The sequence below is a fragment of the Phyllostomus hastatus genome, unplaced genomic scaffold (genome assembly GCF_019186645.2).
Source record: "Phyllostomus hastatus isolate PE091 unplaced genomic scaffold, TTU_PhHast_1.1 phas_contig_58, whole genome shotgun sequence".
Classification (NCBI taxonomy): Eukaryota; Metazoa; Chordata; class Mammalia; order Chiroptera; family Phyllostomidae; genus Phyllostomus; species Phyllostomus hastatus.
This window is the reverse complement of record NW_025333916.1, coordinates 56,527,407-56,555,226: the sequence shown is the minus strand read 5'-3', so window position 1 is coordinate 56,555,226 and position 27,820 is coordinate 56,527,407. Positions and strand designations below refer to the sequence as shown.

General features: G+C 41.1%; 1 protein-coding gene across 1 annotated transcript in view; it reads right to left on the bottom strand.

Annotated features, from left to right (window-relative positions):
* Positions 1-27,820, bottom strand: part of WDR70 (WD repeat domain 70) — a 228,920-nt gene that overhangs the window by 125,797 nt on the left and 75,303 nt on the right. Inside the window, exon 9 of the mRNA XM_045848124.1 lies at positions 16,510-16,586. Within this exon, the coding sequence (XP_045704080.1) occupies positions 16,510-16,586 (77 nt within the window). The remainder of the gene's footprint in view (positions 1-16,509; positions 16,587-27,820) is intronic.

Here is a 27,820-nt window from a genome sequence, read left to right as displayed (position 1 = left end):
CTCAGAAATACTGCAATAAAAAGGGTAGACTTATTAGTGAAAACCTAACTGATAATATAAACACGTTTTTTATATCATAAATGTTATCAGTATCATATCAATTGTAGCATCACAATTTCACTGCAAGAGAGAAAACGGGGATTTTTCTTCTGTTTCCAGTCTAAAGAGCTAAGCTTTCTCCAGTCTAACATGCCCACAGCATGGTCGGGGAGGAAACTGAGCCTCAAAGGTATTAACTTGTAGGTTTCAAATTGTAAGTCTTCTAATTTTTCTACAATGTCATCTTAAAGAACAAAGAAAATCTTCCAATTGACTACAGAAAATCTGAACGTGACCTGGTGCCCCCTACACACATCGGGTGCGGCGTCTTGGGTGCCTCTCCGAGGGGCCCCAGGAGGGCCTGCTCTGCCCCCTGCCCTTCAGGTAACTCTTTGTCCTCCCACTGTTTCCTTCAGCCTCAGGTCTCTAAATCCATGAGTTCTTTCTTCCTTTTCCGCACGAGCACATTAAATGATTTTCTACATGTAAATAGCAGATGGACTTAGAACTTCAGATGCCATCTTTATGTTAAATCGACACAGAGAACTCTCCTAATTTATTACTAAAAAAAGCAATATGTCATAATATAAACGACAACAAAAATAATTCTACCCACCAGAGGATTAAGCTTTGCCAAGACAATGAGACCCGCTTTATAAAAATAACCCTCATGGTGATACGGCCAAGGGCCGAGACCCTCCTACGGCAGGTCCTGCCCTTGTTGGGGACAAAACAAGCTGCAGCGCCATGCCAACGTGACAGGTGCCGACACGGAATTCTTCTGCATCCTGCAGAAGTGGCCGGCCTTATCTGCTGTGACCGCGTGTTTGATCATCTATGTCCTACAAATATTCTATACAGTTTTAATTAAACAGTTGTTTTTAACACAGTGTATGCCGTCTCTCTGGCATCAATCAGTGAGAAAGCCTTTATTTCCAAAAGGATTAAAAATATATGAATTTTGAGGCTGACCAAAATAACCTTACCTCTCTCAGCCTTCTAGATCCGTTAATCCTGTACTACTAGGACTTTGAAAGAGGCTACAGAGGTTACAAGTGGTATTAAAGGCTCCAGCCTTCATGGCACTTAAGTAAAATTTAAGCTCGTTAAAGAGATAATATTAACAGAGTGGAAAATAATAGAAAAAATTAAGCTACTATAGACTGTGCTTCCTGATGGTCTCCCTCCTGAGGTGAGGCACGGTGAGCCTGCCGTGCTCAATCACGGGCATCCTTCTCAGGACTCTCCCCCCGCAGCAGGTATAACGGAGCAGCCGTCTCGTGCAGTGAGAGGAGTGTGCAACTGGCGCAGCGACAGTGACTCCACGCACGAGTCTGCCAGTCACAGGTACCACGGCCACGGGCTGGCTCAGCCAAAGCCAATGCCTGACTAGATAAACAGCCTTGACATGTACATTTTTTTCTCAACACTGTCTTCTGTAAGCTTGTTCACGTAGTGACATAAATTATGAGTAGCTGGTTGAGTGTCCTGGGAAGGCCAAGAGACTCCAATTGTCACAAAGCTTCTAACATATAGACCTAGTTCCTATTGTTTCTTTTTATTATTATTTCATTTATTTATTTTTAGAGAGAGGAGAAGAGGAAAGAGAGGGAGAGAAACATCAATGTGTGGTTGCCTCTCACGCGCCCCCTACTGGGGACCTAGTCCACAACCCAGGCATGTGCCCTGACTGGGAATTGAACCAGCAACCCTTTGGCTCACAGGCCGGCACTCAATCCACTGAGCCACACCAGTCAGGGCCTGTTTCTTTATAATGAACTATTAAAGCACCTCAGACAGATTCATTTATAACTTGAGATATGCAATAGCCCCATTTGAATGAGTTATTATAGAAATCAGCAATAACTAAGAATACAAATTCATGTTCTGTCAAAGACATGTATTTATTAAGATTTGAAATGGCACAAAAGATAAGAAGGAGAGGTGTTAATCTGATATACACAGACAGGTAATAACTCCTATTTGGCTTACCAGATAGAACCTCATTTTTTACTTTAAACTGCAAGTTCTGGGGAGGGGATATACTGTAGCTTATTAACTGTGTATCTTAAGAGAAGGAGCTGAACTAGTGGTCCACCTGTCAGTGAAAGTGCATCACTTTAACCACAGGAAAGTATATGGCACCACAGTTGAGAGAGACGCCTTTGCCTAGAGTGAAAGGGAAGCAACTCCTCATAGGCGGTGCTTAGTCTATAACGACATAAACAGCGTCTGGCTCTGACCTAGTCCCAAACCACCGCGACATTAGCATTTTACAGTATTTACATTTTTTAAATCATTGTTCAAGTACAGTTTTCTCCCTCTTACTCCCATTCCAGCCCACCCACCCAACCCTCCCCACTTCCCTCCCATTACCACCCTCCCCCTAGTTTTTGTCCATGTGTCCTTTAAATTTGTTCCTGTAAACCCTTCCCATTCTCCCCTGAAATTCCCTCTTCTCTCCCCCTCTGGTCACTGTCAGCCTGTCCTCTATTTCAGTGTCTTTGGTTATATTTTGCTTGTTTCTTTGTTTTGTTGTTTAGGTTCCTGTTAAAGGTGAGATCATATGGTATTTGTCTTTCACTGCCTGGCTTATTTCACTTAGCATAATGCTTTCCAGTTCCATCCACGCTGTTGCAAAGGGTAGGAGCTCCTTCTTTCTTTCTGCTGCATAGAATCCCATTGTGTAAACGTACCATAGTTTTTTGATCCATTCATTTACTGATGGACACCTAGGTTGCTTCCAGCACTTAGCTATTGTAAATTGTGCTGCTATGAACATTGGGGTGCAGAGGTTCTTTTGGATTGGTGTTTTAGGGTTCTTAGGATATAGTCCCAGCAGTGGAATTGCAGGATCAAAAGGCAGATCCATTTTGAGTTTTCTGAGAAAATTCCATACTGTTTTCCACAGTGGTTGTACCAGTCTATAATCCCACCAACAGTGCACTAGGGTCCCCTTTTCTCTACAACCTCTCCAACACTTGCTGTTTGTTGCTTTGTTTATGATGGCCATTCTGACCAGTGTGAAGTGGTATCTCATTGTGGTTTTAATTTACATCTCTCTGATAGCTAGCGATATTGAACATCGTTTCATGTGTCTTTGGATTTTCTGTATGTCCTCCTTGGAGAAGTGTCTGTTCAAGTCCTTTGCCCACTTTTTAATTGGGTTCCTTGTCTTCTTACAGTGTAGTCGTGTAAGTTCTTTATATATTTTGGAGATTAAACCCTTGTCTGAGGCATCATTGGCAAATATGTTTTCCCATACAGTTGGTTCTTTTTATTTTGATATTGTTTTCTTTAGCTGTGCAGAAGCTTTTTATTTTGATGAGGTCCCATGTGTTTATTCTTTCCTTTATGTCCCTTGCTCTAGGGGACATGTCAGTAAAAAAGTTTCTGCGTGAAATATCTGAGATTTTCCTACCTACATTCTCCTCTAGGACTTTAATGGTGTCAGGGTTTATATTTAAGTCTTTTATCCACCTTGAATTTATTTTTGTATAAGGTATAAATTGGTGCTCTAATTTCATTTTTTTTGCACATAGCTGTCCAGTTCTCCCAACACCATTTGTTGAAGAGGCTATTTTTACTCCATTTTATGTTGCTGCCTCCTTTGTCAAATATTAATTGACCATAAAGACTTGGGTTTATTTCTGGGCTCTCTGTTCTGTTCCATTGGTCCATGTGCCTGTTTTTATGCCAGTACCAGGCTGTTTTGATTACAGTTGCCTTTTAGTATAGTTTAGTGTCAGGTATTGTGATCCCTCCTACTTTACTCTTCTTTCTCAAAATTACAGCAGCTATTTGGGGTCGTTTATGGTTCCATATAAATTTTTGAAGTGTTTGTTCTATGTCTGTGAAATAAGCCATTGGTACTTTAATAGGTATTGCATTGAATGTGTAAATTGCTTTGGAAGTATTTACATTTTTTAAAGATGTAGTATGTACCTTGTATAAACTCATAATTCAAGCCACTTTGGGAACACTCAGTCATTAATGGCTTTTCTTGGTTTAAAATTTTCCCCATTACTAGTTTTGTTTAAATTGGCTAATTAAAATCTCAAAATTTCATTCTGCTATCAAAAAGAAAGTATAAAAAAACCTAGAAAAGTTATCTTCTAGAAGTTACAAGAATAAGCAATAAATACAATGAAAGAAATTTCAAAGAAAAACAAAATAACTAAAAAGAGGTGAAATTTTTTAATGTAAGAAAAACAAAATGAGTTTAGTGTTATAAAGCATAACACTAGCCTTGACTGGTGTAGCTCAGTTGGTTGGGCATTGTCCCGCAAGACAAAAGGTTGCTGGTTCGATTCCTGGTCAGGGCATATGCCTGGGTTGCAGGTTCTGTCCCCGGTCGAGGCACATATGAGAAGCAACCAATTGATGTTTCTTTCTCATATTGACATTTCTCTCCCTTTCTCCCTCTCTCCCTCCCCTGCTCTCTTAAATAAACAAAGTCTTTCTTAAAAAAGATATCTTATTAAAGAAAGAATAATATTAAATAAATAAATATTATAAAACAATAATTTCCCAAACTTTCAAAAAGTCTTTTGTATTTATACTGATTAACAACATTCTGGCAACAAACTAACACCCAAATAAATCAGTATTTCTAAGCGACTTTACAGGAGTATACTCTTGATTAATAATTGTTGAGAGAGATTAAGGAAGAGGAAAAGTGAAGGAAAATGGGAGGAAAGGGGAAGGGAAGGAGAAGGAGGAGAGAGTGAGGAAGAGTGGAGAAGGAGGCAGGATACAAGAGAAGTGGTAAGTAATGACACACCAGACTAAGGGAAAAGCTCAATACATCTTGCTTAAGAACAGGGTAAGAATACCCATAATTATGAGAATAAGTATCAGAGAAAGACAAATTATTAATATACTAGCTAAGGAGTGGGGTGGGGGCAGGCGTAAGGAAAGAAATTGAAAACTAGGCCTTCTAGCCTAAGAATGAGATCACTGCGGAGCCACCTGCTGTAATCCACAGAGGAAGTAAAACTCTATGAATAATACAGACAGGGCTGAACGGAGAAATAATACACATTCACCAAGCAGGGGGCATTTATGAATCAAAGAAAAATGGTAAGTATGCTGAGTTCAAAACAAAAAATTTAGGGCCAACAGACAGTAATATGGTAATTACAGTACATGCAATTCAGTAGCTTTAAAAAGGAAACAGCAATCTATGTCAGAAAATCTAGACAGATTACATCATATTAACTATTCCTAAATAAATGTCTGATATCCCTTTTAAACTTTACATTCAGAAGGGCTTTGTTTGCATCTAAAAATGACTGAAATTCACAGAATGTTACCACTGATGGAACTTGAAGAGCCAAGGCAATTGACATATTTAGAGTAAAAAGGAGTGGTCATGCTAGTTCTTATAGGACTTGTAATATCCTCAAATATTATTAATATTAAGAATATTATAGTATTAAGAAATCAATATAACTATGAATCGATATTTGTAATATATTCCAAAATAACTTCCTAGAGGAAATCTAAATTAAATGTCCACACAATGCAAATAATTCATTTTTTATTTGATAGCTCTCGTGGGGTAGATTACCTGATATATGGATTTAGTCATGGAATATATGTTTGTTTATTTAATAAGACATTTAGAATTACTTAGAACCAGAATAAAATTCTCACTGAAAGAGGCCTAACATCTGAAACTATATAGTTACCAAAGACTCATCACTGACTCTACAGTAACTCTGAAACTTCTCTTTTACCACCAAGACTACAGCTCCTCCCACTCTTTGACTCGGTGTACGCCCGGAACAAAGCAATGGTTTCAGACTCCTGCACAAAATGAAGATGAGGAAAAAAGGAAAAGAAGGAAGGGTCTTGAAATTGCCCAGCCTGCCTGGTGAGATAACTAAATGGGTTAACACATACACAGCGTTTGGAAGAGTGCATCTGGCATGTAGCAAGCATTCCGTATCATTGGCCATTACCCTCGCACAAAGACAGTGTTGTACGAAAGTCCCAGTCTCCATAAACTCTCTAGGAAGAATAAATAGCCCATATTTGGTAAACTCATGGGTGCTCTGTCCAGGGTCACTGCCCTGCCAATGCTCCTCAAATACCATAGGCATTAATTAGAATAGCTACTTGGGTGGTCATTAACATCAGTGATTTTGCTAAGCTTTTTTTTTTTAATGAAGTTCATAATGTCACCCACTAGCTCTGCCATTTTGAAGCACCAGCTAACTTCTTTTCATGTCATTCTACAATAAAAGTACCACCAGATAGAGTCAATTAAACTTAGCTGATCATTTCTTTTGGAAGTTACTCATGTGTCTAAAAAACAAAATCTTGGTGATTTCATTTCTAACATATGATTCCATTTCAAAAAGAAAATAAAAATATTAAATCCAGTGAAACCCTCAATAACATGCCCTTCCTGAACACTCTTCGGGGTATACAGCCACTGGCGGCTGGCTCCCACCCCCTCCAGCAGGCTCCCCGCCACGCCATCGGTCTCACGGGTACCTGGCTGTGTGTAACAGCATCCCCGACTTCCCACAGCTGAGTATTTGAGGCTCCTTCTACAGTGCCGTGGCAAGGTTTCTGCATCAGAAACTGACACACGACATGATTAAGTCTGAAGTCTACGTGAAGGAATCACTTTGACTCTCACACTTAGTCACTGTCATCTGGAAGTGGGCTCCACTCTCCCTGCTCCCCGAGAACAACCGGCCCACCCTTCCTACTGTGCTCTCATTGCTACTGCAACTTCCCACAGTCCAGGGCATCTGCCTGGGGAAAGGAAAATTAACAGGTACTAAAAAGAAATAGTAACATCTGACTTAAATTGTAAGTGAATTAAAGGGTCATTAAAAAGCGCGCTCTACTGAAAACCGTGAGGTGAAGGAGGCGTCTGATATTTCACACAACGTTGGTGAGTCTGCTGAAGATCAGGGACCTTGAGAAGAGAACATCACTTGCAAATAAAGATCATATAAAGCATGTTTATTATGATTCAAAGATATAAACTAAAGAGTTTCCTCACAAGTGCTAGCACAGCAATCAAGTAATTTAAATCTTTTTTCCCTGAATCAGTAAATTATCTAGGTTTTCCAATAGAATTTTTATGCCCAAATCAGGTTAATAAGAGAACCCCAGTGGAATGCCCTGCCCAGCCCTCTGATCCACCATGTATTGTAGGGCACAGACTGGAGGGTAGTAACTACCACAGCACTGGCCCGATCACATCATGCAAAGAACAAGCACACAAAAATAAATTCTTTGGCAAGGAGATTCTTATTCTTCCAAATATTCTTTCTGCATCTAAATGTAAGCACTGCCAGTAAATATACTTTTAAAAAGTTGGGGGGGGGGAGGGGAGAAAATACAAAATATAAAATAAGTTGCATGCATAAAATACTTATCACCTTATTTATAATAGATAAAAACTAGATAACAAAGTGGCTTTGTAAGTTATTGTACTTAAAGCTGAGTATTATGCCACAACTAAAAACTATAGTAACAAAAACTATACAACAGCACAGAAATGATTTTGGGATAAGGTTACACAGCTTTTGATATAAGGTTAAGAAAATAATATTTTGTGTCATCTGTAAGTACAGCTATGTTCAAGGACATTTACAAATACTCTAAAGTATTTCTTCTCCTCCAAACGTCAGCAGTTACATCACAGCAACGGGAGTTGATGCGTGAGGGTCGGCTTCTCGCACCTGCCTCAGATTTCTACAGTGTCGTCACGCAAGTTCACGAGCATGAAACACGTACTTTTTACAAAGTAAGCAATAAGGAGATACAAAGGGCACTAGAAGAAATGGCATGAACTTATAATTTCATAACTTTGAGAGATTCATTTGTCAACCCTAAACACTTGAGAACTTCATGCCTTGTAATGTTCATATTATCAGGATGTTGTACGATGAACTTGGGATAAGATATAGTTAGTTTCATGTTTATGGTAAACTATTAATGTAAGTGTTTAAGGATTCTGTGAAGAAAGATTACCTCATATCCTTACTTTACACTAATTATTCTTTGAACTGGGTCAAGCTTTTGCTGTCAGGTCCTATGAATTTTTCTAACGCGTGTATTGCCTGCAATTCTGGCAGCTGCCATTAGGTGGTGGCTGCTAATGGGAGCTAAGGCCCAGGTAAAGAGTAGAGGTAAGGCACAGAATACAATCCTATAAACAAAAGAATAGTTTATCAACAATCATAATAAAATACAGCAAGTTATTCACTAAAAGGTATGGTTGGCTATATAAGAAATACAATTTAAAGAAATACAAACAAATAATTTTCTAACATATTTAAGCTTTACTTTTTCCAATGAGTACTTATAAACACCCGTAACTGATATCCCAGAAGGTAACAACACAGAGTTTGTTCTGTTCACTCATTCTCCTTGTTCTTGCCTTTCTATGACCTTTTTAAGACTTACAGGCTTCAGAGCTTGGTATGAACTCTCACTGGTGCCTGGAAATATTTTGCTTTAACTACTTTCCTAGAAGACTTCTATCGACCCTTCAACCCCAAACTCAGATGTTCTTTCCTTTGTGAAGCCTTCCCTGGACACCCAAGCAACACCTTCCTCCACACCTGTCGCAGACCCTGAGGCAGGCGGACCTAGGAATTCTACTTATTTAGCCCTCTACAGCACAGCAGACCGGGACGTACACGTATATTTTATGAGCTGGCAATGCTGGCTGGCCCATGACCAGGATTAAAGCAGCCTGCAAAGCGAGCCAGTTCCTCCCAGGCCAAGATCTGGCAGAGTCGGGCTTACAATTTTCCACAATAACTCTTAAACAGACACATGCCTTAGTAGCTGCCTTTGGGGGCGCTGGCCAAATAGGAGCAATTGGAATGTATAAAAAAAGGGAGTATTGCACTAAACCAGTGGCAAAGTTAGCATTCTTGTAGCATATGAGAAGTTTGCAACAAATTAATTTCACCAAATGAATCAAAGCTATGGAAGGCTGTTGATAAAGCCATGTGTCCAGAACCCCTCTGCGAGAGAGAGAAACCTTTCAGCAATACTAACCATAACAACAGTAATAACAGCGAGTAACTCACAGAGTGCTGGTCTGAGACAGACACTATCCTGAGCACCTTAGGTATGTAAATCCATCGAACGCTCACACAACCCCACTTTACAGAAGATAAAACACGGGCAAGGAGACACAGAATGACGTGCCAAAGGTCACACAGTCCATGGCAGAGCCTGCATTCAACCCCGAAAATCCCGCCCCAGAGTCCATGCTGAGAACCAACTACTGCATTTTACTGCCTTACAGCACAATGTGGCCTGTCTCCAAAGCCTGGAGACAAGACTCGATGGTGACCTGGTCACCACACGGCAGGGAAGACATTATACTAAGGCCAAGCACATGCACATAGCCACTCACCCCTCCACTCGCCCACTCACACAACCGAAACAGAAACCTCAGTAAACGGTGCTACCTGTGGCACAGTCTGACAATTTCCGCTTTCTTTTGTTTTGTGAAAACTGCTGGCCATGACCCAAAAAAGGGTCTCACGATGCAGTTTGAAAAACAGTGCACTAACCCCAAGATCAGCTTTACCATCATTCTACCTATTGCAACCATCTATTCTAAAGGAAGGTACGGGAAACAGGATACAGATGGTTATGGGTTTAAGCAAGCCAGAGCTGGGGAGGGAACGTGATAGAACGGAGGCAGACAGGAGCCTGCCTCACCACCACGGAGATGTGCGACCAGCAAGTCACTTGGTTCTTTGAGCCAGCACTGGGAGAGCTGAGGCAGACTGTGCAAAGCTCCTCACCCATAACACATATGAAGGAAGGGTTATTTTCTCCCCCCACGCCAACTCTTGGAGTTGACTCTGTGGGTTTAAAGTAGCTGTCATAAAAGCAGAGGTTGGGGTTATTTTGAAATGGGAGAGGATCTAGAAATTGCTATTACGATTCAGTGAAGACTAAAGCAACATCCCATCTGGGAAAAAACTTTCTCTTTCCCAGGTGAATCTGGGCTGACTCCCAGATTGAAAAGTACCAATAGGAAGACTCTGCTCTTGCACTATGGGACCCATTTCTTAGCAAACAGGGCTTTGTGTTCCTCTGAAAAGGGGGAGCCCCACTCCCCACCGCAACCCCCTCGCTGTAAACCTTGGTTATGGGTGTCCAATGGTCCCACAAGACTGGGGGCATCCTGGAGAGTAAGGACCAGGCTGTATTCATTTCTGTGCAACCAGCTCAAAGCTGGATGCCTAATGCAGGGCCTGACCCACAGCGATAGATATAAAATAAACGTTTGCTGAGCTTAACAGAAGAAACCCTCCAAGTGGAAATCTGCACCATGTTTCATTTCTGCATGACTCTGCTTGGCCTCTTCCTCCTGCATTCCCACAGTGGCCAGTTCTCCCGGTGACAACTTTACACTACCCATTGCTTTCACTCCGCCTTCCTCATCAAAGTCCACTTACCACTGGCTTGCTTCTCTGCAGTTTTAGAACTGCTCTTCGCACAGATGACTGGTATTTCTTGACAGGCCAGAATGAGATAAATGTCGTCTAAGGCATCTGTTTTACAGATGAGGACACTGGGCTAGGAAGGGCGAGTATGCCGCCTGAGCTCTAACAGGTAGCTAGTGGACCACAGGTGTTAAACTGACCTGTGGCCCAATTCGGCCCTACAGGAACAGCAAACTTGGCCTTGTATATTTAAGTGCAGCCAGTTGAAGGGGGAAAAGAACAGAATAAGTGGAAGTAAACTTGTGTTGAGCACCAACTGTGTACTAAGCGCTGTGCTTTCTGTGTGTCATCACACTGAACACTCACAACACGCCCACAGAGCCATACAAATGTTTATCTTGCAAATTCTCCGGGTGAGTGATGTAGAAAAAAGAGCTTTGAAGCTATCACAGCAATTCCTCTGTCAACACCTCTTTCTCTGTACTAACCGTGCTAGACAGTACCAATTGGGGAAGCCCAATATGAGTTGCTAAAAATGCTGAGTTACATATTTTTAAAAATCTAGTAAATACAGAACTTCGAATTGTGTCTGTAAAAAAATTAATTATGTAATGGGTTATAAAAAAACAACCATAATCTTCTGCCTATTTGGGACACATAGGTAAAACTGCCCAGGTGAGATCAAGAATGCCAATGACAACACACTTACACGGTGCAAACCAAAGGCTGCCACACCCCTTCAGTTATTCGGTGTAGAGATAAAGCTCTATAGCCAAACTGTTGTTGGAAAGAAAGTCACGGAGGAAATCAGCCTTATTTCCACGAAGAAGACACAGCTACTGACTGACGGTCCAAGACAAGTGACCACGTGAAGTGCCGTTAAGCACGTCCATGCTGTCTTTGCTGATAGGTTAGCACAGCTTCCCAAAAATGTCACTTGTTTTACTTTCAATAATAGGACCCAGCCCGTGCAGGGAACACGCAGCAGAGGGGACCCTGGGGTTAATAACCCATGGCGTGTCTCCATCTTTATAATCTGCTTCTCTTTTTACTGCTGTGACGACGGCAGGGAAGTGTCATCAAGGGAAGGGCAGACTTTTCACTTGGGGCACGTTTTTAAAGGTAGTAACAAAAGCTAACGTTTCCATCAAGACAAATTTTAAAAGTATTATCCCATGAAAGGACTGTTTATAAGACAGAGATCGTTTCACAAAATCATGTAAACTTACAAGATGTAGAAAGACGCACCGGGAAAGGGGGACTCAGGATTCACACTTCCTTGCACAGTGCCTGGGAACACGCCTCCCTAACCTCATCGCTCCTGACGACGTGGAACTGCGGGGAGGAGGTGACGCCTGCTTCCCAAGTTGGGAATGGGTTCAACAAGCGCACATGCCGTGAAAGAAAAGAAGGGACTCTGAAACAGTGTATAAATTTGTCACGTAGTCACAGAGAGTTAGCAAAGAAATGGAAAGAATGATTTCAAAAAGAAAAACCGCTTACTGTAGCTAAGTCTTTCAGAAAAAGAGAGTCAGAACAAAGAATCACTTTGATTTTAATTACGAGTTTCTAGAATCGTAAAATCCACAATATGGAGACACTTTTTATTCCCATTTCTGCAACTAAGATCAATTCACCAATTTTCACAGGAACAATATCCTTCTACATTCACGACTACTCCATTAAGAGCCACCCAGGCCGCCACCCACCGCAAGAGGACTGGTGAGTTAGTCATACACACGGATTCACTTAGTCACGCATGGAGTGGACTGATTGTACTGATGCTACCTTGCCCGACCTAGAAATCCCCAGGAGAAATTCCAACTGCCCTCTGTCAAATCCTCAGTTAGGGATGCCAGTAAACAAATAAACCCTTCAACGCTTGGAGACACCCATATTCTTCTTAAAAACACACACACACACACATAAATATATAAAGGAATGAATCAAATATTTTAAAAACTGCATTGCTGTAACAGCTAAGAGATGTACTGATGATAGGAATAATACGTTTCTATGGATTTTCAAGATAAACGAAGAAAATACTCAATAGCATCCTCTACGGTTTATAATCCAGACATAAGAAGCATTGTTTGTCACTGATGTTTCCATAGCCAAAATAAATGGCCAGTGAACAACTGTAAAAAGTGTGTAAATAAAGTAAAACATAACAAACTTAGACTTTATCAAAATTTCCTCCAATGTTTTTAAAGGTGTGAACATCATCTTGTTACATACAACACACACAAAGAACATTCTGCATAAAAATTACATAAAACTTACATCAAGGTTAGTATGACATTAAATGTTCTTACAATTCATAGATATATAAGGTGAAGTTTTATACTGTAAACATATGATAAAAAGTATGTCTAAGGTAAGTTGAAAGCACTAGAAAAATTATAAATCAAACAAAAACTATTCAAGTATAAACAGGAATTTGAAAATTAAAATGTACAAAAAAATTAAAAGGCTTAATTATAAATAATTCTTTTCTGTTAACTCCCCCAATATGATTTTATTCATTTATTTTGAGATACAGAAGATAAATGACCACCATACTTCTGCACCCACTTCATTTACAACACTGAAAAATCATGCTATAATTTAAGATACATATTAGGTTTTTAGTGGGCCACATTATGTCATTAACAAACACAGTGCTATACAGTTCACCTCTGAGGTCAAGCATAAAAATCCTTCTCAAGTGCTCTGACCCCTTTAGAGCAGCATCCAATTACCTTAAATCACCGCAGAACCAAAATATAATAAATCTCTACACTGTTTTTGATGTGTTGTTTTCAAATCATCTTAAAATTTACTGATTAAGTAAAGCCGTATTTTATCCTCTCACAAAATCCTAAGGGAAAATGATGGCCCAAAATACCAAACAATGCACGGTTGCCTGTAACTGTCCATGTCACTTTCCAGTTAGAAGAATATGTTTGCAGGATGTTACGGTTCAGAGTATTCTGTTTCATGATCGACACTGAGAACAGTGACATTTTCCCATTTAAAACAGAAGGGACAAACAAGCTACCAAAAACCCCACCCTCAGCCTTCAATGTAACAAATGAACTCACATGAAAATTAACAAAAATTCTTTGTATACTTCATCACACATTGGAACTCAGGCACTAACTTCTAGGATTCCAACACTTGAATTAAAGGCAGAGAATTCAAATTACAATGACCACACATAAGTCTGAATGATGATAATAATAGGGCAACCACAGTCATAAACACTAGTTATAAGTTCTAAATCTGGCCTTTCAAATCATTTATCCTGATAGCTGTGCAATGGGTCATTATTATTTTTTAGTCTCACAGACTTTTTACCTATTGTGTGTTTCTCAAAATAATAAAAATAAAGTAAAGCAACGTAAAAGCAAACTACTTTGAGAAGAAGGAAGTCATATGAACCACATGAATTGATGAGAAAAAAAATCTACATCGTTCCTGCATTCAACAGTTTGTCAACAGAAGGTCAATCAAACTAACACCAAATGTACACATCTCAATGTCAGCAGTAATTTGAGAATAAATTCTCATTACTCTTACAGCTCATGAAGAAAAAACGGTTTAAAAATATCTGAACAAATGTTGCCTTTCTAAGTACATTTTACCATACCCACCAAGCTTGAATGGGAATATTTAACAGGAGTTGGGCTCTACTGCTAAACCCTAGTGAATTTTTCAATGAAGTTATCTGTTTCGTGTAAAGGTTTCTATTAATAAATGCTTTCAAAATGGATATATTTTAATTACCCACACAGCAATAAAATCAAAGCTATGAATTTTTAAATGCCAGTAGCCAGCAAAAACACTTTAAAAGGCATCCTCATGGTTTTTAAATGAAAAACTGGGAAGTATATTAAAGGATAATTAAAATTGGATGAAATAAACAAACAATTAAATTAGCTACAAATGACACCAGATACTGCAGAAGCGGGGTCCGCACAGTGCATTTTGTTTCTGTGAGGGCATCACCGAGAAAGAACCATGAGGAATAAAACCACGCTGCACTTACTTGGCAGCAGGGACAGTACAAAACTGCCCAGGACCAGAAAGTCAGCAGGAAAAAGTCCCCTGGCAGCTAAAGAATATGGTAAAATTAATGTGCTGAAAAAATTCATACACTATACTAATGGCTCATTCCTTCTTCTTCTGTACCAATTCTAAAAGCTTGGACCACTCTGCCCTGCCCCAGTCTACAGCTTATTAGAAGCACAAAACTGAGGAGAGAAACTGAGGTACTTATATAAATTATCACACCAACAGCAGCAGAAAGTAACAATTTACAGAAAAGGAAAACCAAAAAATAAAAGCAGCGGTCAAGAACCCAAAAAGCTATAAATATACCTACATGTGCCAAGACTTTCTGAGGCATATCATGCCACAGTGTAATAATTTATAAATTATGACATTGAATTATATTCAAAATGCTTATTAGTAACAGAGGAAATGAATGTAATATTTTAAGTTTCCCCAAAAAATACTTAAAATAGGGGAAAAGATCTTGGAGTTATGTAAAAGTTTACTTTGTGGGGGTCCATTTACATAAACCGCCATCCCTTGGAGGATTTTACAACTGTGTTCACAGATGTTGCTGATTATGGAAATCAAGTGAGCTCTGCACAGCAGCCTTCCAGCAAAAGCCTGGGAGCTCCAGCCTGCCCTGCACTCGCTCCCACAGAGGAGCCGCTCAGCTAGATGTGACTGAAGCTCTACGAAAAGCTAAGGACTGAACACTGTGTGCAGCCTTAGTCCAACTCAAACGAGCCCAAGGCTAGCGCTGCACCTGAACACTGACTATGCACAAGGCTTTACATTTAGTCCACACTACGATCTTGTGAATCAAGTACTATCCCATTGTATAGGAATCGGAGACTCAGTCAGTGGTCAATGACTAGCTCAAAGTCACGGCTGGTGCTGGAGTGCCCAAGTTCCTCTAGGCCTGTACACTGTACACTATCACGCCATGACAAATGTGCCAAGAAGTTAATTGTATAATTCATCTTTACAAGGTGCAACAGGTAAAAATATTTATCATCTACCGAATCCCACTATCAAAAGCATTCACTAGTGGCCATCTTCATTTTCCAAAGGGGATTCCTGGGGACACTACACCCAGAGTGTAACAGGTGGTGTTGGCTGTGGAAAGAGAGGGGGTTGTGGCGATGTATCTGGAAAATGCTGGTTTCTTTTGTTAATGTATTCCTCAGGATCTTTAATGTACTTAGTCTTTGGCTCTGTGACCCTCCAAGGTTAGCAGAGGGCTGAGCGTGAGCAGGTGGAAGATGGGCCCCGGGCGGGAGAGCAGAAGCCCCCCCCACCCCGAGACCTTCTGTTCGCCAGCGGGACAGTCAGAGCCTGATCGGACGGCGATGCCGTGTTTGCAGGAGTGAGGAAGCATGCAAGGACTCTTAAGAAGCCTCTGCTTAATATGTAGGAATTTTTGTTGTTATGTTCTCTGTAGTATTACAAATAGCACAATCCTGTGAATGATTCTTAATACTAAAAATGAATCATACAATGACAATACCGGAAAAAGCTGCCCAAATATTCTCTGTAATATTCTTGAGTCTCAGGCCAAGAGATATCATGGAAAAGAATCTTAATAACCATTTAATCAAATTTTTCAGTTATTACTGCCAAAAAACAATCAACAATAAACTTATAGTAGCTATTCGACTCAGATGGAAATGAGTTTTTACTATAAAAAGCAACAAATTACCAGTCACAACTACAAAGTCATTTGAGTCCACTTAATCACATCAATCTGATCCATTGTGCCCCCTAATAAACTCTATGGGAATTTACACTCTTATTTGCATAGTTTCCATATTTATTCAAACAAACCTTACACTGTCAGCTCAATTCAAAGTGAAGAACAAAAATATGTCAACATCAGGATTCCTAACACTCTATCTCCTACTCTACTGGCAGGACTGTTACAATACACATGTGAAAGGAAATACCGAAAGACATGAATATTAGATGAACTATCAACAGTACTTACGCATCATTGGAGCAAGTCATAAATTCTCCCTTTATTTTGGGATGCCATGAGCCAGTATGTAGCATTGCTGTGTGACCCTTAAAGAAATACAAAGAAAAAAGATATTTAACAAATTTTAAAAAATAAACTAACCAGAAACTGAAATGTTTAAAACTTTTTAGTATTCCCCAAAGCACACTATTTTAATAACAAGCTGGTATTATTTTATCTCAGTTTTTTAAGATGTTATTTATTTTTAGAGAGGGGGAGGAGAGGAAGAAAGAGAGGGAGAGGTGCGAGGGAGAAACATCTATCAGTTGCCTCTTGAAAGCAACCCCTCCGCCCCCCCGCCCCGCCCCTAGGGACAAACCTGCAACCCAATCATGTACCCTGATCAGGAATGGAACAGGTGACCTTTTGCTTTGCGGATGACACCCAACCAACTGAGCCACACCTGTCAGGGCTTTATCTCAGTTTCATTTCATAATGTGCATTGTTTATTTCACTTTGTTTATTTTCTCTTTGTTTAATTCACTGTGTAACGTGCCCTGCCCTTCCCCCATTGCCAATGAAGTAGCACAGTGTTTACACATAACAGGTGCTCAATAAGGAAGGAAATAGAGGGGACAATGACAGCCTCTCTTTAAGAAAAGAAAGAGAAATAGGCCCTTCTTTAGAGATTCTTTTCTCAATGAAAAGGAATTTAAAAGAATAGAAAGTATTTACAAATAATCAAGGCAATACAAGAGGTTGGGGATAAAAAAAATCCATGCTTCTTAAAAATGTGTCAGCAATCTTGATTCTATTATACATCTGGGAGAATAAACATGTGAGGAAAGGAAAGACATCTTTAAAATTATTCAGGAAGATAGACCTTACTAAGCATAACACAAATATATTGTAAAAACACTTTAACTAAAACAAAGTGATGCTGGTATGAGAACTGACATACGCACCACACCAACCACGGAGTACCTATCAAACATCAACACACACACACACACACACACACACGCACGTACTTCCCTCCTAGGCTGCAAAGTCAGCTGGAGCGCTCTCCTACAGTAAGTGAGGTTCAGACAAGGCAGAAAAGAGCCTAATATTGTTAGTGTAATAATGGTGAGGTCTCTTATTCTGAAAGGGACAAAAACACAGCTATACTACAGGAAGCAAACTGTGCACACTAGAAGGAAAATAACTGTGGTTCCATGGGAAGAATAAACTGGAACTGCAGTGCCCACATGTGGGCCTGGAGACCATCTCTCGTCCAAGTTGCCTACGATGCCTCAAGTTGCAGCTGGCCAAATCCTGACATTCTGCTCCTGTTTCCGGGATGCAAACAGGGACCAGAACCTCTTCTGCAGTGCGGGGGATGGGTCATATTTACTTAGAGGGCCAGGCAATACTTATTTAAGTAAGTGTAATGTAAACTGAGATTGAAGGAATGAGAAGAAGCCAGTCATGCAGAAGCAGAAAAAAGAGCTTTCCAACAAACAGATGGAGAGGCATATGAGAAGGTCCTGATGCGGGAAAAGAGCTGGGCGCATCGGAGGAAATGGGAGGCGGCTGGCTAGTGGGCTGTCGCATGTTGTGCAAGAGAGAGCACAAAGCAAGTGGATATGCAGGAAAACAGGAGTCGGAATATGGAAGTTGTTGTAGCCTGTAAAGAGGTAAGGAAACCGATAGAGGCGTTTTTAGAAGCATATTTTTAAAGGACTCTATGGACTGCTAAAGAGGCAAGAGTAAAAGTAGAAAAGTGAGCAACAGATCTGTTACAGTACATAACAACTAGATGTAGAGGCAGGAGAGAATGCTGACTCATGCAACAGCAGTGGTGAAAAGAGGAAAGTGGACAGATGTGAGATGTACTGTATTTTGCTGTGTATAATGCACATTTTTGGACCCAGATTTTTGAGGGAAAAATAAGGATGCACATTATACATAGGTAATGCCTGAAACACCTTGTATCTGTTCTTCTGTTTTATGATTATTTGTTACACAAAATTTCTTGTACCATAATATGCTAAAATATAAATGTTAAAATTCATTTATAATATAAAAAACAAGTGTCTAAATATAAATAAATAATTGAATTAAAAGGAACAATTTTTTTCCTGCAAATCTGGGCCCAAAATGTGGGTGCACATTATACAAGGGAGCACATTATGCATGGCAAAACAAGGTACTTTGGATCGAACAGACTGGGCTATTTAGTGGACAGGCATCTCAGTGGGGATCCTATAAATCTGGGTGGGGAGAAAGAAAGGGTTTTAGGGTTATGCTTGTTGGAGTATTTAAGGATTACTCCCAACTTCATAGATTTAGCAGCTAGAAAAGAAGTTGATAGCAATTTTTTAAAGATTTTTATTTATTATTATTATTTTTTTTTTAGAGAGGGAAGGGAGGGAGAAAGAGAGAGAGAAACATCAATGTGCGGTTGCTGGGGGGCGTGGCCTGCAACCCAGGCATGTGCCCTGACTGGGAATCGAGCCTGCGATGCTTTGGTTTGCAGCCCGAGCTCAATCCACTGAGCTACGCCAGCCAGGGCAAAGTTGATAGCAATTAAAGTGGGAAGTAAGAATCAGGATTTCCCGACTGGACCTGTTATGTTTGAAATGCCTATGATCTGCAAATGGAAATGTCAAGGTGGTAGTTGAATATACAAATCTTGAACTCGGGAGAGGAAAATAGAAACATGGAATCTCATGGAGAGAACGGTGTCACCCCCCCTCTACACAAAGATATGTGCACATCCTAATCGCCAGACCCTGTGAACCTGACCTTATTTGGAAAAAGAATGTTTGAAGACATAAGAATCTCAAGATCACTCTGCATCATCCAGGCGAGCCCTAAATTCAATGACAAGTACGCAAATGAGATAGAAAAGAAGACAACAGAACAAGCTCAAGGCTCTGTGAAGAGAGGGCAGAGATGGGAGTTACGCAGCCGCAGGCCAAGGGATGCCTGGGGTCGCCAGAAGCTGGAAGAGGAAAGGAAGGGTCCCCTAGAGCCACTGGAGGAAATGTGGCTGTGAGAACACCCTCATTTCGGAATTCTGACCTCCAGACCTGCGAAAGAATAAATCTGTGTTGTTTTCAGCCACCAAATGCATGGTACTTTATTACAGTAGTAATTCTAGGAAACTGACACATACTCTTAAAGACCAAAAAAAAGCTGTAAATAAATACAGAATTTTAGTTAATACATTTGTTTCTTTGTTACAGTGGTATGCATTAACAATTATGAAACTCCTGTCAGTATAAGGAAGAATTAAGCAACAAAGAAAATATGTTGATAATAAAGGGAGTCAAGCTTTTCACTGTTCGAAAACAGTTACAAAGTGAAAAGAGGGCACTCCCTGACTTCAATATGCTACTAGGTGACAATAATCAAAAAAGCATAGTACTGGCAGAAAAACAGGCTTGCAGACCAATGGAACAGAATTGATAGCCCCACAATAAATCCACAGGTATATGAGCAAATAATTCTCAACAAAGGAGCCAAAAACATCCAATGGAGAATAAAAGAAAGTCTTTTCAATAAATGGTGCTGGGAAAATTGGAAAGCCACATGCAATTTGTTCCCATGTGTAAAAATTAAGTCGAAATGGATCAAAGACCTAAATATGAGACGTGAAACAATAAATTCCATAGAAGAAAGCATAGGTACTCAACTTATGGACCTTGGTCTTAGAGAGGAGTTAATGAATTTGATTCCAAAGGCAAGGGAAGCAAAGGCAAAAATAAATGAATGGGACTATGGCGCAATGACATACACATACACTTCAAACTTAAAAGCTTCGGCACATCAAAAGAAACCGCCAACAAAACAAAAGGGCAGCCAACCAAATGGAAGATGGTATTTGTAAACAAAAGTTCCAACAAAGGGCTACTATCCAAAATATATAAAGAACTTGTGCAACTCAATACCAAACAAACAAATAACCCGATTAGAAATGGGCATTGGACCTGCACAGGCACTTCTTCCAAAAAGACATTCAAATGGCCAACAGATAAATGAAAAGATGTTCCACTTCACTAGCTATTAGGGAGGTGTGAATCAAAACTGCAATCAGATACCACCTCACACCTGTTACAATGGCCATTACCAACAAGACAACTGATCACAAGGGCTGGAGAGGGTGTGGAGGAAAAGGAACCCCACCGCATTCACTGCTGGGGGGAATGTCGACGGATACAGCCTGTATGGAAACAGTGTGGAGACTCCTCAAAAAATTAAGAATAGAATTATCATATGACTCAGCAACTCCTCTTCTGGGTATCTACCCCGAAAATTTGAAAACATTATTCCCAAAGATATTTGTACCCTTGTGTTCACTGCAGTATTACTCACGGTGGCCAAGAGATGAAAACAACCCAAGAGACCTTCAGTAAATGATTGGATAAAGATGATGTGGTAAATATATAACCAATGGAACACTACTCATCCACTAGAAAAGATGAAATACTGCCATTTGCAACAACATGGATGGATCTTGAGAATATCACGCTTAGCAAAATCAGAGAGAAAAAATAAGAACCGTATGATTTCACTCATATGAGGCATTAAAAACCAAAAGCTACAAAAGAACGAACAAAAACTCACAGACCCAGACGACAGTATGGTGCTTACCAGAGGGCAGGGGGTAGGGAGGACAGTAAATGTGGTGACAGAAGGTTTGACTGTGGGTGGTGGGCACACAATGACATACACAGATGACGTGTCACAGAACCGTATACTTGAAACCTGTGTAGTTTTACCAAGCGATGTCACCCCAACAAAATAGAGCACTCTCCAGAGGTTCTGAACACCTCGACAATCCAGGACATGCCGGCCTTCAGGGGCTCAGCTCCCAAAGGCCCGGCTTCCTCCATCGTGCCCACTGTGCTGCACCTCTGCTCCACTCGGCGTCAACGCCGCGCCACCCAACATTGGAACTGACCTCTCTGCCTCGCCCCTGAATCTAACTCGCAGGCTGCTTGCCTCCCAGGCAGGTCCTTACTTCCCATTTTTCTCTCCCACGTCCAGACTCAGAAACTCTACATACGGGTGCTGCTCAGTTCAGCCCTTAGAGCCTCACTCCTGTCCCTTGTCCTAACAGCAACCCAACGACTAGCCCAGACCAGGAAGGTCTTGAAGGCAGGCCCCAGAAAACAGGTCCGTCACTGATGTTTGATTACAGTTGAAACAGCATCTTGGAATAGACACAATATTTTAAGAGGACCACAAGAGAAGGAGCCCTATCACAAAGGGCGTTAAGATAAAAGGACATGTGGTCACCCTGGCTGTTGAGTACCCAGAATATGAACCAACAGTAGGTTACACTGAAAAAAATCTAGAAGACTGTGAATGCTGTTTCTTGTTTGTAGAGATAGAAGCATGACAAAGGCAACAGGAATGTTAAGTACCCTTGTGTTAAAACAGTGACCAAGATTAGTCATAACAAAAATGAAGTTCAACTAAGGATTCTTAAATGGACCTAAACACAATCAGTACCATGGCTAACATTAGTGGAAAAAAAGTTTAAAGTGACACCTATTATAGAACAGGCAGTGATTAAAGCACTTTTTCATCAAATAAACCAGTTTTTTCACTTTCTCCTTTATGTAAACATAGGCCTCCTGAAGGGGAAAAAATCCTTTCTTGTATTCAACAGCCTTAACTGCAAACAGCCTAGAAGAAAGAATCAAGCATCTATGGGTTCCTCATATATACTCTGCAAATAGAAAGGACATTACTGATCCATGACCAGTACTGGCTTCCTCTACATACACACACACGTGTGCTGATCTGCACTCATCTGTCCAGACTCTTGTGGCTGCCCCTACGACAAACCTGCAAAACCAGGTGCCCTGCCGCAGTGCCACCTGTGGTCACTGAAGGAGGTAAGGCTCTGAGACCCACAGATTACAAGTTCCCCAGTCTCTGGAATAATGAGCTAACTCTGAAACGCAGCAGGAAATATACTAGGAGCTTTGATCCAAAAGTTCTTCTTGACCAGAGTCCATTCACAGGTTTTCAGGAATCACCAGCTTCCTGAAACTGTCGGCAACATTTTTATGTGCACACACTTTTCTGGAGAAAATGTTCAGAGCTTTAATGTGCAAGCTGGCAAACTCTTTCCCTGGAGGTCCCCACAGTAAGCATTTTAGGCCTTGCGGGCTACGTGGTATCTGCTGCACCACTAGACTCTGCCACTGTAGCACAAAAGCAGCCACAGACAATAGTAAATGAATGGGCATGACTGTGTTCTGATAAAATGTTTATTTACAAAAACAGGGTGCAGGCTGGACTTGGCCCACAGGCTTTAGTTCGCCAAGGCCTGTTGTGTAATGCATCACTTTCTTAGTCATTTCCTCCTGTGAATCAAAAGATCTGAAGTCCAAGTCTTTCTAACTCCTGAGCAATTTTAAAATCCATTTAAACACTTCAAAGAGAAAAATTCATTCTTCTTTGATCTACTCAACTCTAATGACCTCTTCGAAGATATTTCGAGCAGCCCCAACTAAGGCCAAGTCTTCTGTTACCATACATGATTCCTTTTCTGAAACCATGAACTTCCAATACTTACTGATTCAACGAACACTTATCACCTGATATGCCCCAGGCTCTAGATCCTCCACTTACTAGTCATACAACCTACCTTCCGGTTCTTTAACCTTCTTTATTGTCAATATCCTAAACTTCACCACCCTCTCAGCATAAGCCTGAATGTCCTTTTGCTGTGCCTACAATGTACAACTTCTGTTCTGGAATCAGCTCCATCCTCCCCATCACTGTCTTCCATTCCAATACCCAGGCTCCTAACTAAGACCCCAGAGTATCACACAAACACGCAGACGGATTGTTCCTACAAGTTTACATTCTAGAGCTGTGAACGCTCCCACCATTCTTCTAGTGATTTTTCTCTCACAGCCATCAATGGCTGTTCTAAATCTCTTCTGTCCTCCTGCAGGCCTCATCTCAACATCTGCAAACACGACACTAGGAAACGACCCTGCCAGTAGATGGGGACACCTTCACCTGCCTGCCCAAGGCCCGCCATCTCTGAACACGCCTGCAAGGAAGCCTGCCCCTAGCCCTCCTTTTCCTCCTCACACTCAGGGTTGGCTCTTGCTCTTGGGTCTGATCACAATCACTTCCACCTTTTCAGGAACTTTCAGTCTTACTAAGAATCATTTTTTGTTTGTTTTTGCAGAACTGTATTAATTTTCTATTGCTGTATAACAAATTACCAAAAACACCAGGGCTTAAAACACCTCCACTTTATTAGGAAACCGTTTTTTAGGTCAGAAATCCTATCACCATGTGACTGGATTCTCTGCTCAGTCTCATGGCTAAAGTCAGGGTGTCGGGGGGTTGCATTTCTTTCTGGAGGCTCTGGGGAAGACTCTGACTCCCAGCTCACTCCAGTTGCTGGCTGAACCAAGGGTCCTAGTGGTTGTAAGGCTGAGATGCTTCCTGTCTCCGTGCTTCCTCTGCTGAGGACTGCTCTCGGCACCTCGAAGCCCTGTGCCTGCCTTGCCACCTGGATTCCTCCATCTTCGAAGCCAAAGCCAGGAAACGAGAATGCCATATCGAATTGGAATTAGTCAAAAGCCAGGAACCTAAGTCTCCACAAAACAATCCCTTCTTAGCCCTGGCTGGAGTAGCTCAGTGGATTGAGCATGGGCTGCGAACCAAAGTGTTGCAGGTTCAATTCCCAGTCAGGGTACAGGCCTGGGTTGCAGGCCATGACCCCCAGCAATTGCACATTGGGAAAAAAAAACAATCCCTTCTTTGTCTATGGCTCCTATTGAAATGGATGAGGAATAATACTCTTCTTGGAGGTCAGCTGGTTTGCTTGAGGAGATCTATGAGGCACACACTTAATTTCTTTAGGGTAACTGCATGCTCTGACTTTTCTATCTTTCTGAAGATAGAAAAGACAGCCACTCCCTTGGCTTCTTCTCTATGCCACACTTCCAGAAGCAGGGTTTTTTGTTTGTTTGTTTGTTTGTTTCATTTTAACAATCTTTACCATCTGTATATGGTCAAAATTAAATAAATCATCTACTCTTGGTTCCTTTTTAGTAAGGCTTCTTTCGATTTATCTTTCTTCTCTCACAGTTTATTATAAGAAGCAAAATGGTATCTGGCAGTACCTTCAACGCTTTGCTTGGAAATCTCCTTCACCATTTTTCCAACTTCATCGCTCAAATCCTGCTTCCATCTCCAAAGCCAGCAACAGAGAACAGCCCTCCAGTCAAATCCCACCCCCCACCCCCCGCCCCAGACTTTGAATCTCTTTTGCCAGGAAGGTCTCAAGCCCTTCTAAGGGCTCACCTGATTAGGCAGGCTCCACTGAGGACAATCCTCCTTTCTTCGCATCAGTGGCACCAGTCACTATGCCCTAATCAGAGGAGCATCTCATGGGACTCGGGTGCACATCCACACACAAGGGGAGGGGCAGGGGATCTTAGGGGATATTATGAATTCTGTCTGTAACAGGGGCTCCGGCTACAGCAATTCTGGAACCACCTTCTATGTATGATGCCATTGAACAATGAGTAAATGTAATGGTGATGTTGGAAGCCAAATTCCTCACTGTTGGAGAAGTGAAATACAAATGTGGAATGGTTGAATGCTAGGAAGTTGAATTAGGATTTGATGTATCCATGTGAACTGCTGATTTTTTAAATGCATTTTGTTTATTTTTATTAATTGGTTGGTCGATCTCCCCACTGCAGCTTGGTCTCCTGAAACAGTCTAGAAGCAATGACACCTCCGCAGCGGTGAACATATCCAGTGCCCAGATCTTGGTTTATAAACAGACCTCCCTACTAAAGGGAGCCGTGAATCACGAGAAGAATGGGTAATGTCGGGGCAGGAAAAGTACAAAACGAGCTTGGAACATTTTGCTGTGCCCGAATGTAAGAAACTACCCCCAAAACGATGCGGATATGTCAAAAGAACAGAAACAAGTGTGAGGAAGTTTCTATTAGATAAAAAGACCTGGAAATATTCAGAAATCGGAAAGAAACACAGTGTACTTCGAACCATTGCACTTTTTAGTGTTTTTTTTTGCAGTTAAAACTGCTTAAAGAAACAAAAATATACTTAGATTCACAGCTTAAAATATTTTACTCCTTTGGAAACAGTATTTACTATTAAAAGGACATGACTAATATATTTCCCCTACAAATATAAGGGCAACTTTTTAGAGTGGCTGAGTATCAGAGTAACTATGTGTTAGAACTATTCAAACACAAACAAAGCATTTGAAAACATTTCCCCCCAAATTCCTTCGAAGCTTCCAACTTCCATAACCGAAGTACACGCACGGCGGAATCTCCCACCAGACAGACCGGAGAGCCCCTCCTCTCCCACTCCAGTCTCGTACCCCCCTGCGCCACGCACCAACGGGGGTGCACACTCTGGAAATGCGTGGTTAGGCATCTGCTCACTGCGTGAACGGTGCAGAGCACACTCACACACACCAAGATGGCAGAGCCCGCTCCAGCCCTGGGCAGCAGGGCCTGGCCATTGCTCCTAGACTACAGCCCTGCACAGGACGGTCTGCACTGAATACTGTGGGCAATTCTAACACAGTGGTAAGTAGCTGTCTATCTAACGATATATAAACACAGAAATGGTACAGTAAAACTACAGTGTGAGAGATAAGAAACGGTACACCTGCACTGGGCACTCACCATGAATGGAGCTTACAGGACTAACAGTTGCTCCGGCTGAGTCAGTGAGAGCACAGTGAGTGAATGTGAAGGCCTGGAACACTAGTGCACAGTGTCGAAGACTTCACAGACACTGCGCACTTGGGCTACACTGTATTTACAAAATGCTGGAGCAAATCAAGCACAAGAGAAAATAATCAATCAAGAGCCATGGTAAGCACGAGATGGATGCAGCTGCTACTGGCATAGAATGGCATATGCTTTAAACCAGCAAGCTCTTTTATAAGTAGAAGCAGTACACTCTAAAATAGTGATTAAAAGTAAACACATAAGCCAGTAACAGCCGTTTATCATCATTGTCAAGTACGACGTACTGTACATAGTTGTACGTGCTTTACTTTTGCACGACTGGCAGCGCAGTCTTGTTTACACCAATGCCACTGTGAACACGCGAGCGATGCGCTGCACCTCTCTGTTACAATCAGAATCTTATGGGGAGTTCCAGCCAAGACAGAGGCGGAGGTAGAAACTCTTCACTTCCTCACACAACCAAAAGGAGGATAACCACCAATCTAAAACCAACAAACAGCCAAAAGCACTAGAAAATCAAACTGCATGGAACTCTGACAACCAAGGAATTAAAGAAAAAAATCAACCAGAACCACCAGACTGGTGCGCCAAGACAAAGAAATAAGGCCCAAATGAAAGAACACAGCAAAACCTCAGAACTAAGCCATGAGGACATTGCCAACCTAACTGATGGGGAAGTTAAAGCCCTGGTAATCAACATGCTCACAGAACTGATTGAGCTTGGTCGAAAAATGAAAGGACAAATGAAAGATACCCAAAATGAAACAAAGCAAAATATTCAGGGAACCAACAGTGACAAGAAGGAAACCAGGATTCAAAGCAACGATTTGGAACAAATGGAAGAAATAAATATCCAGAATGAAGAAACAAGAATCCAAAAAAAATGAAGAGAGGCTGAGGATTCTCTGGGACAACCTGAGACATTCCAATATCCAAATTATAGGGGTGCCTGAAGGAGAAGAACAACAGCAAGAAATTGAAAACTTATTTGAACAAATAATGAGGAAAACTTCCCCAATCTGGCAAAGGAGATGGACTTCCAGCAAGTCCAGGAAGCCCAGAGAGTCCCAACGAAGTTGGACCCAAAGAGGAACACACCAAGGCACATCATCATTAAGTTACCCAAGATTAAAGACAAAGAGAAAATCCTAAAAGCAGCAAGAGATAAGGAGACAGTTACCTACAAAGGAGTTCCCATAAGGCTATCAGCTGATTTCTCAAAAGAAACCTTACAGGCAAGAAGGGTTGCAAAGAAGTATTTGAAGTCATGAAAGGCAAGGACCTACATCCAAGATTGCTCTATCCAGCAAAGCTTTCATTTAGAATGGAAGGGCAGATAAAGTGCTTCTCAGATAAGGTCAAGTTAAAGGAGTTCATCATCAGCAAGCCCTTATTATATGAAATGTTAAAGGGACTTGTCTAAGAAAAAAAAAGATCAAAATATGAACAATAAGATGACAACAAATTCACAACTATTAACAAATTAACCTAAAAGAGAAGAAAAACAATGAAAAGAAAAACTAAGCAAACAACCAGAACAGAAACAGAATCAGAGAAACAGACATCACACA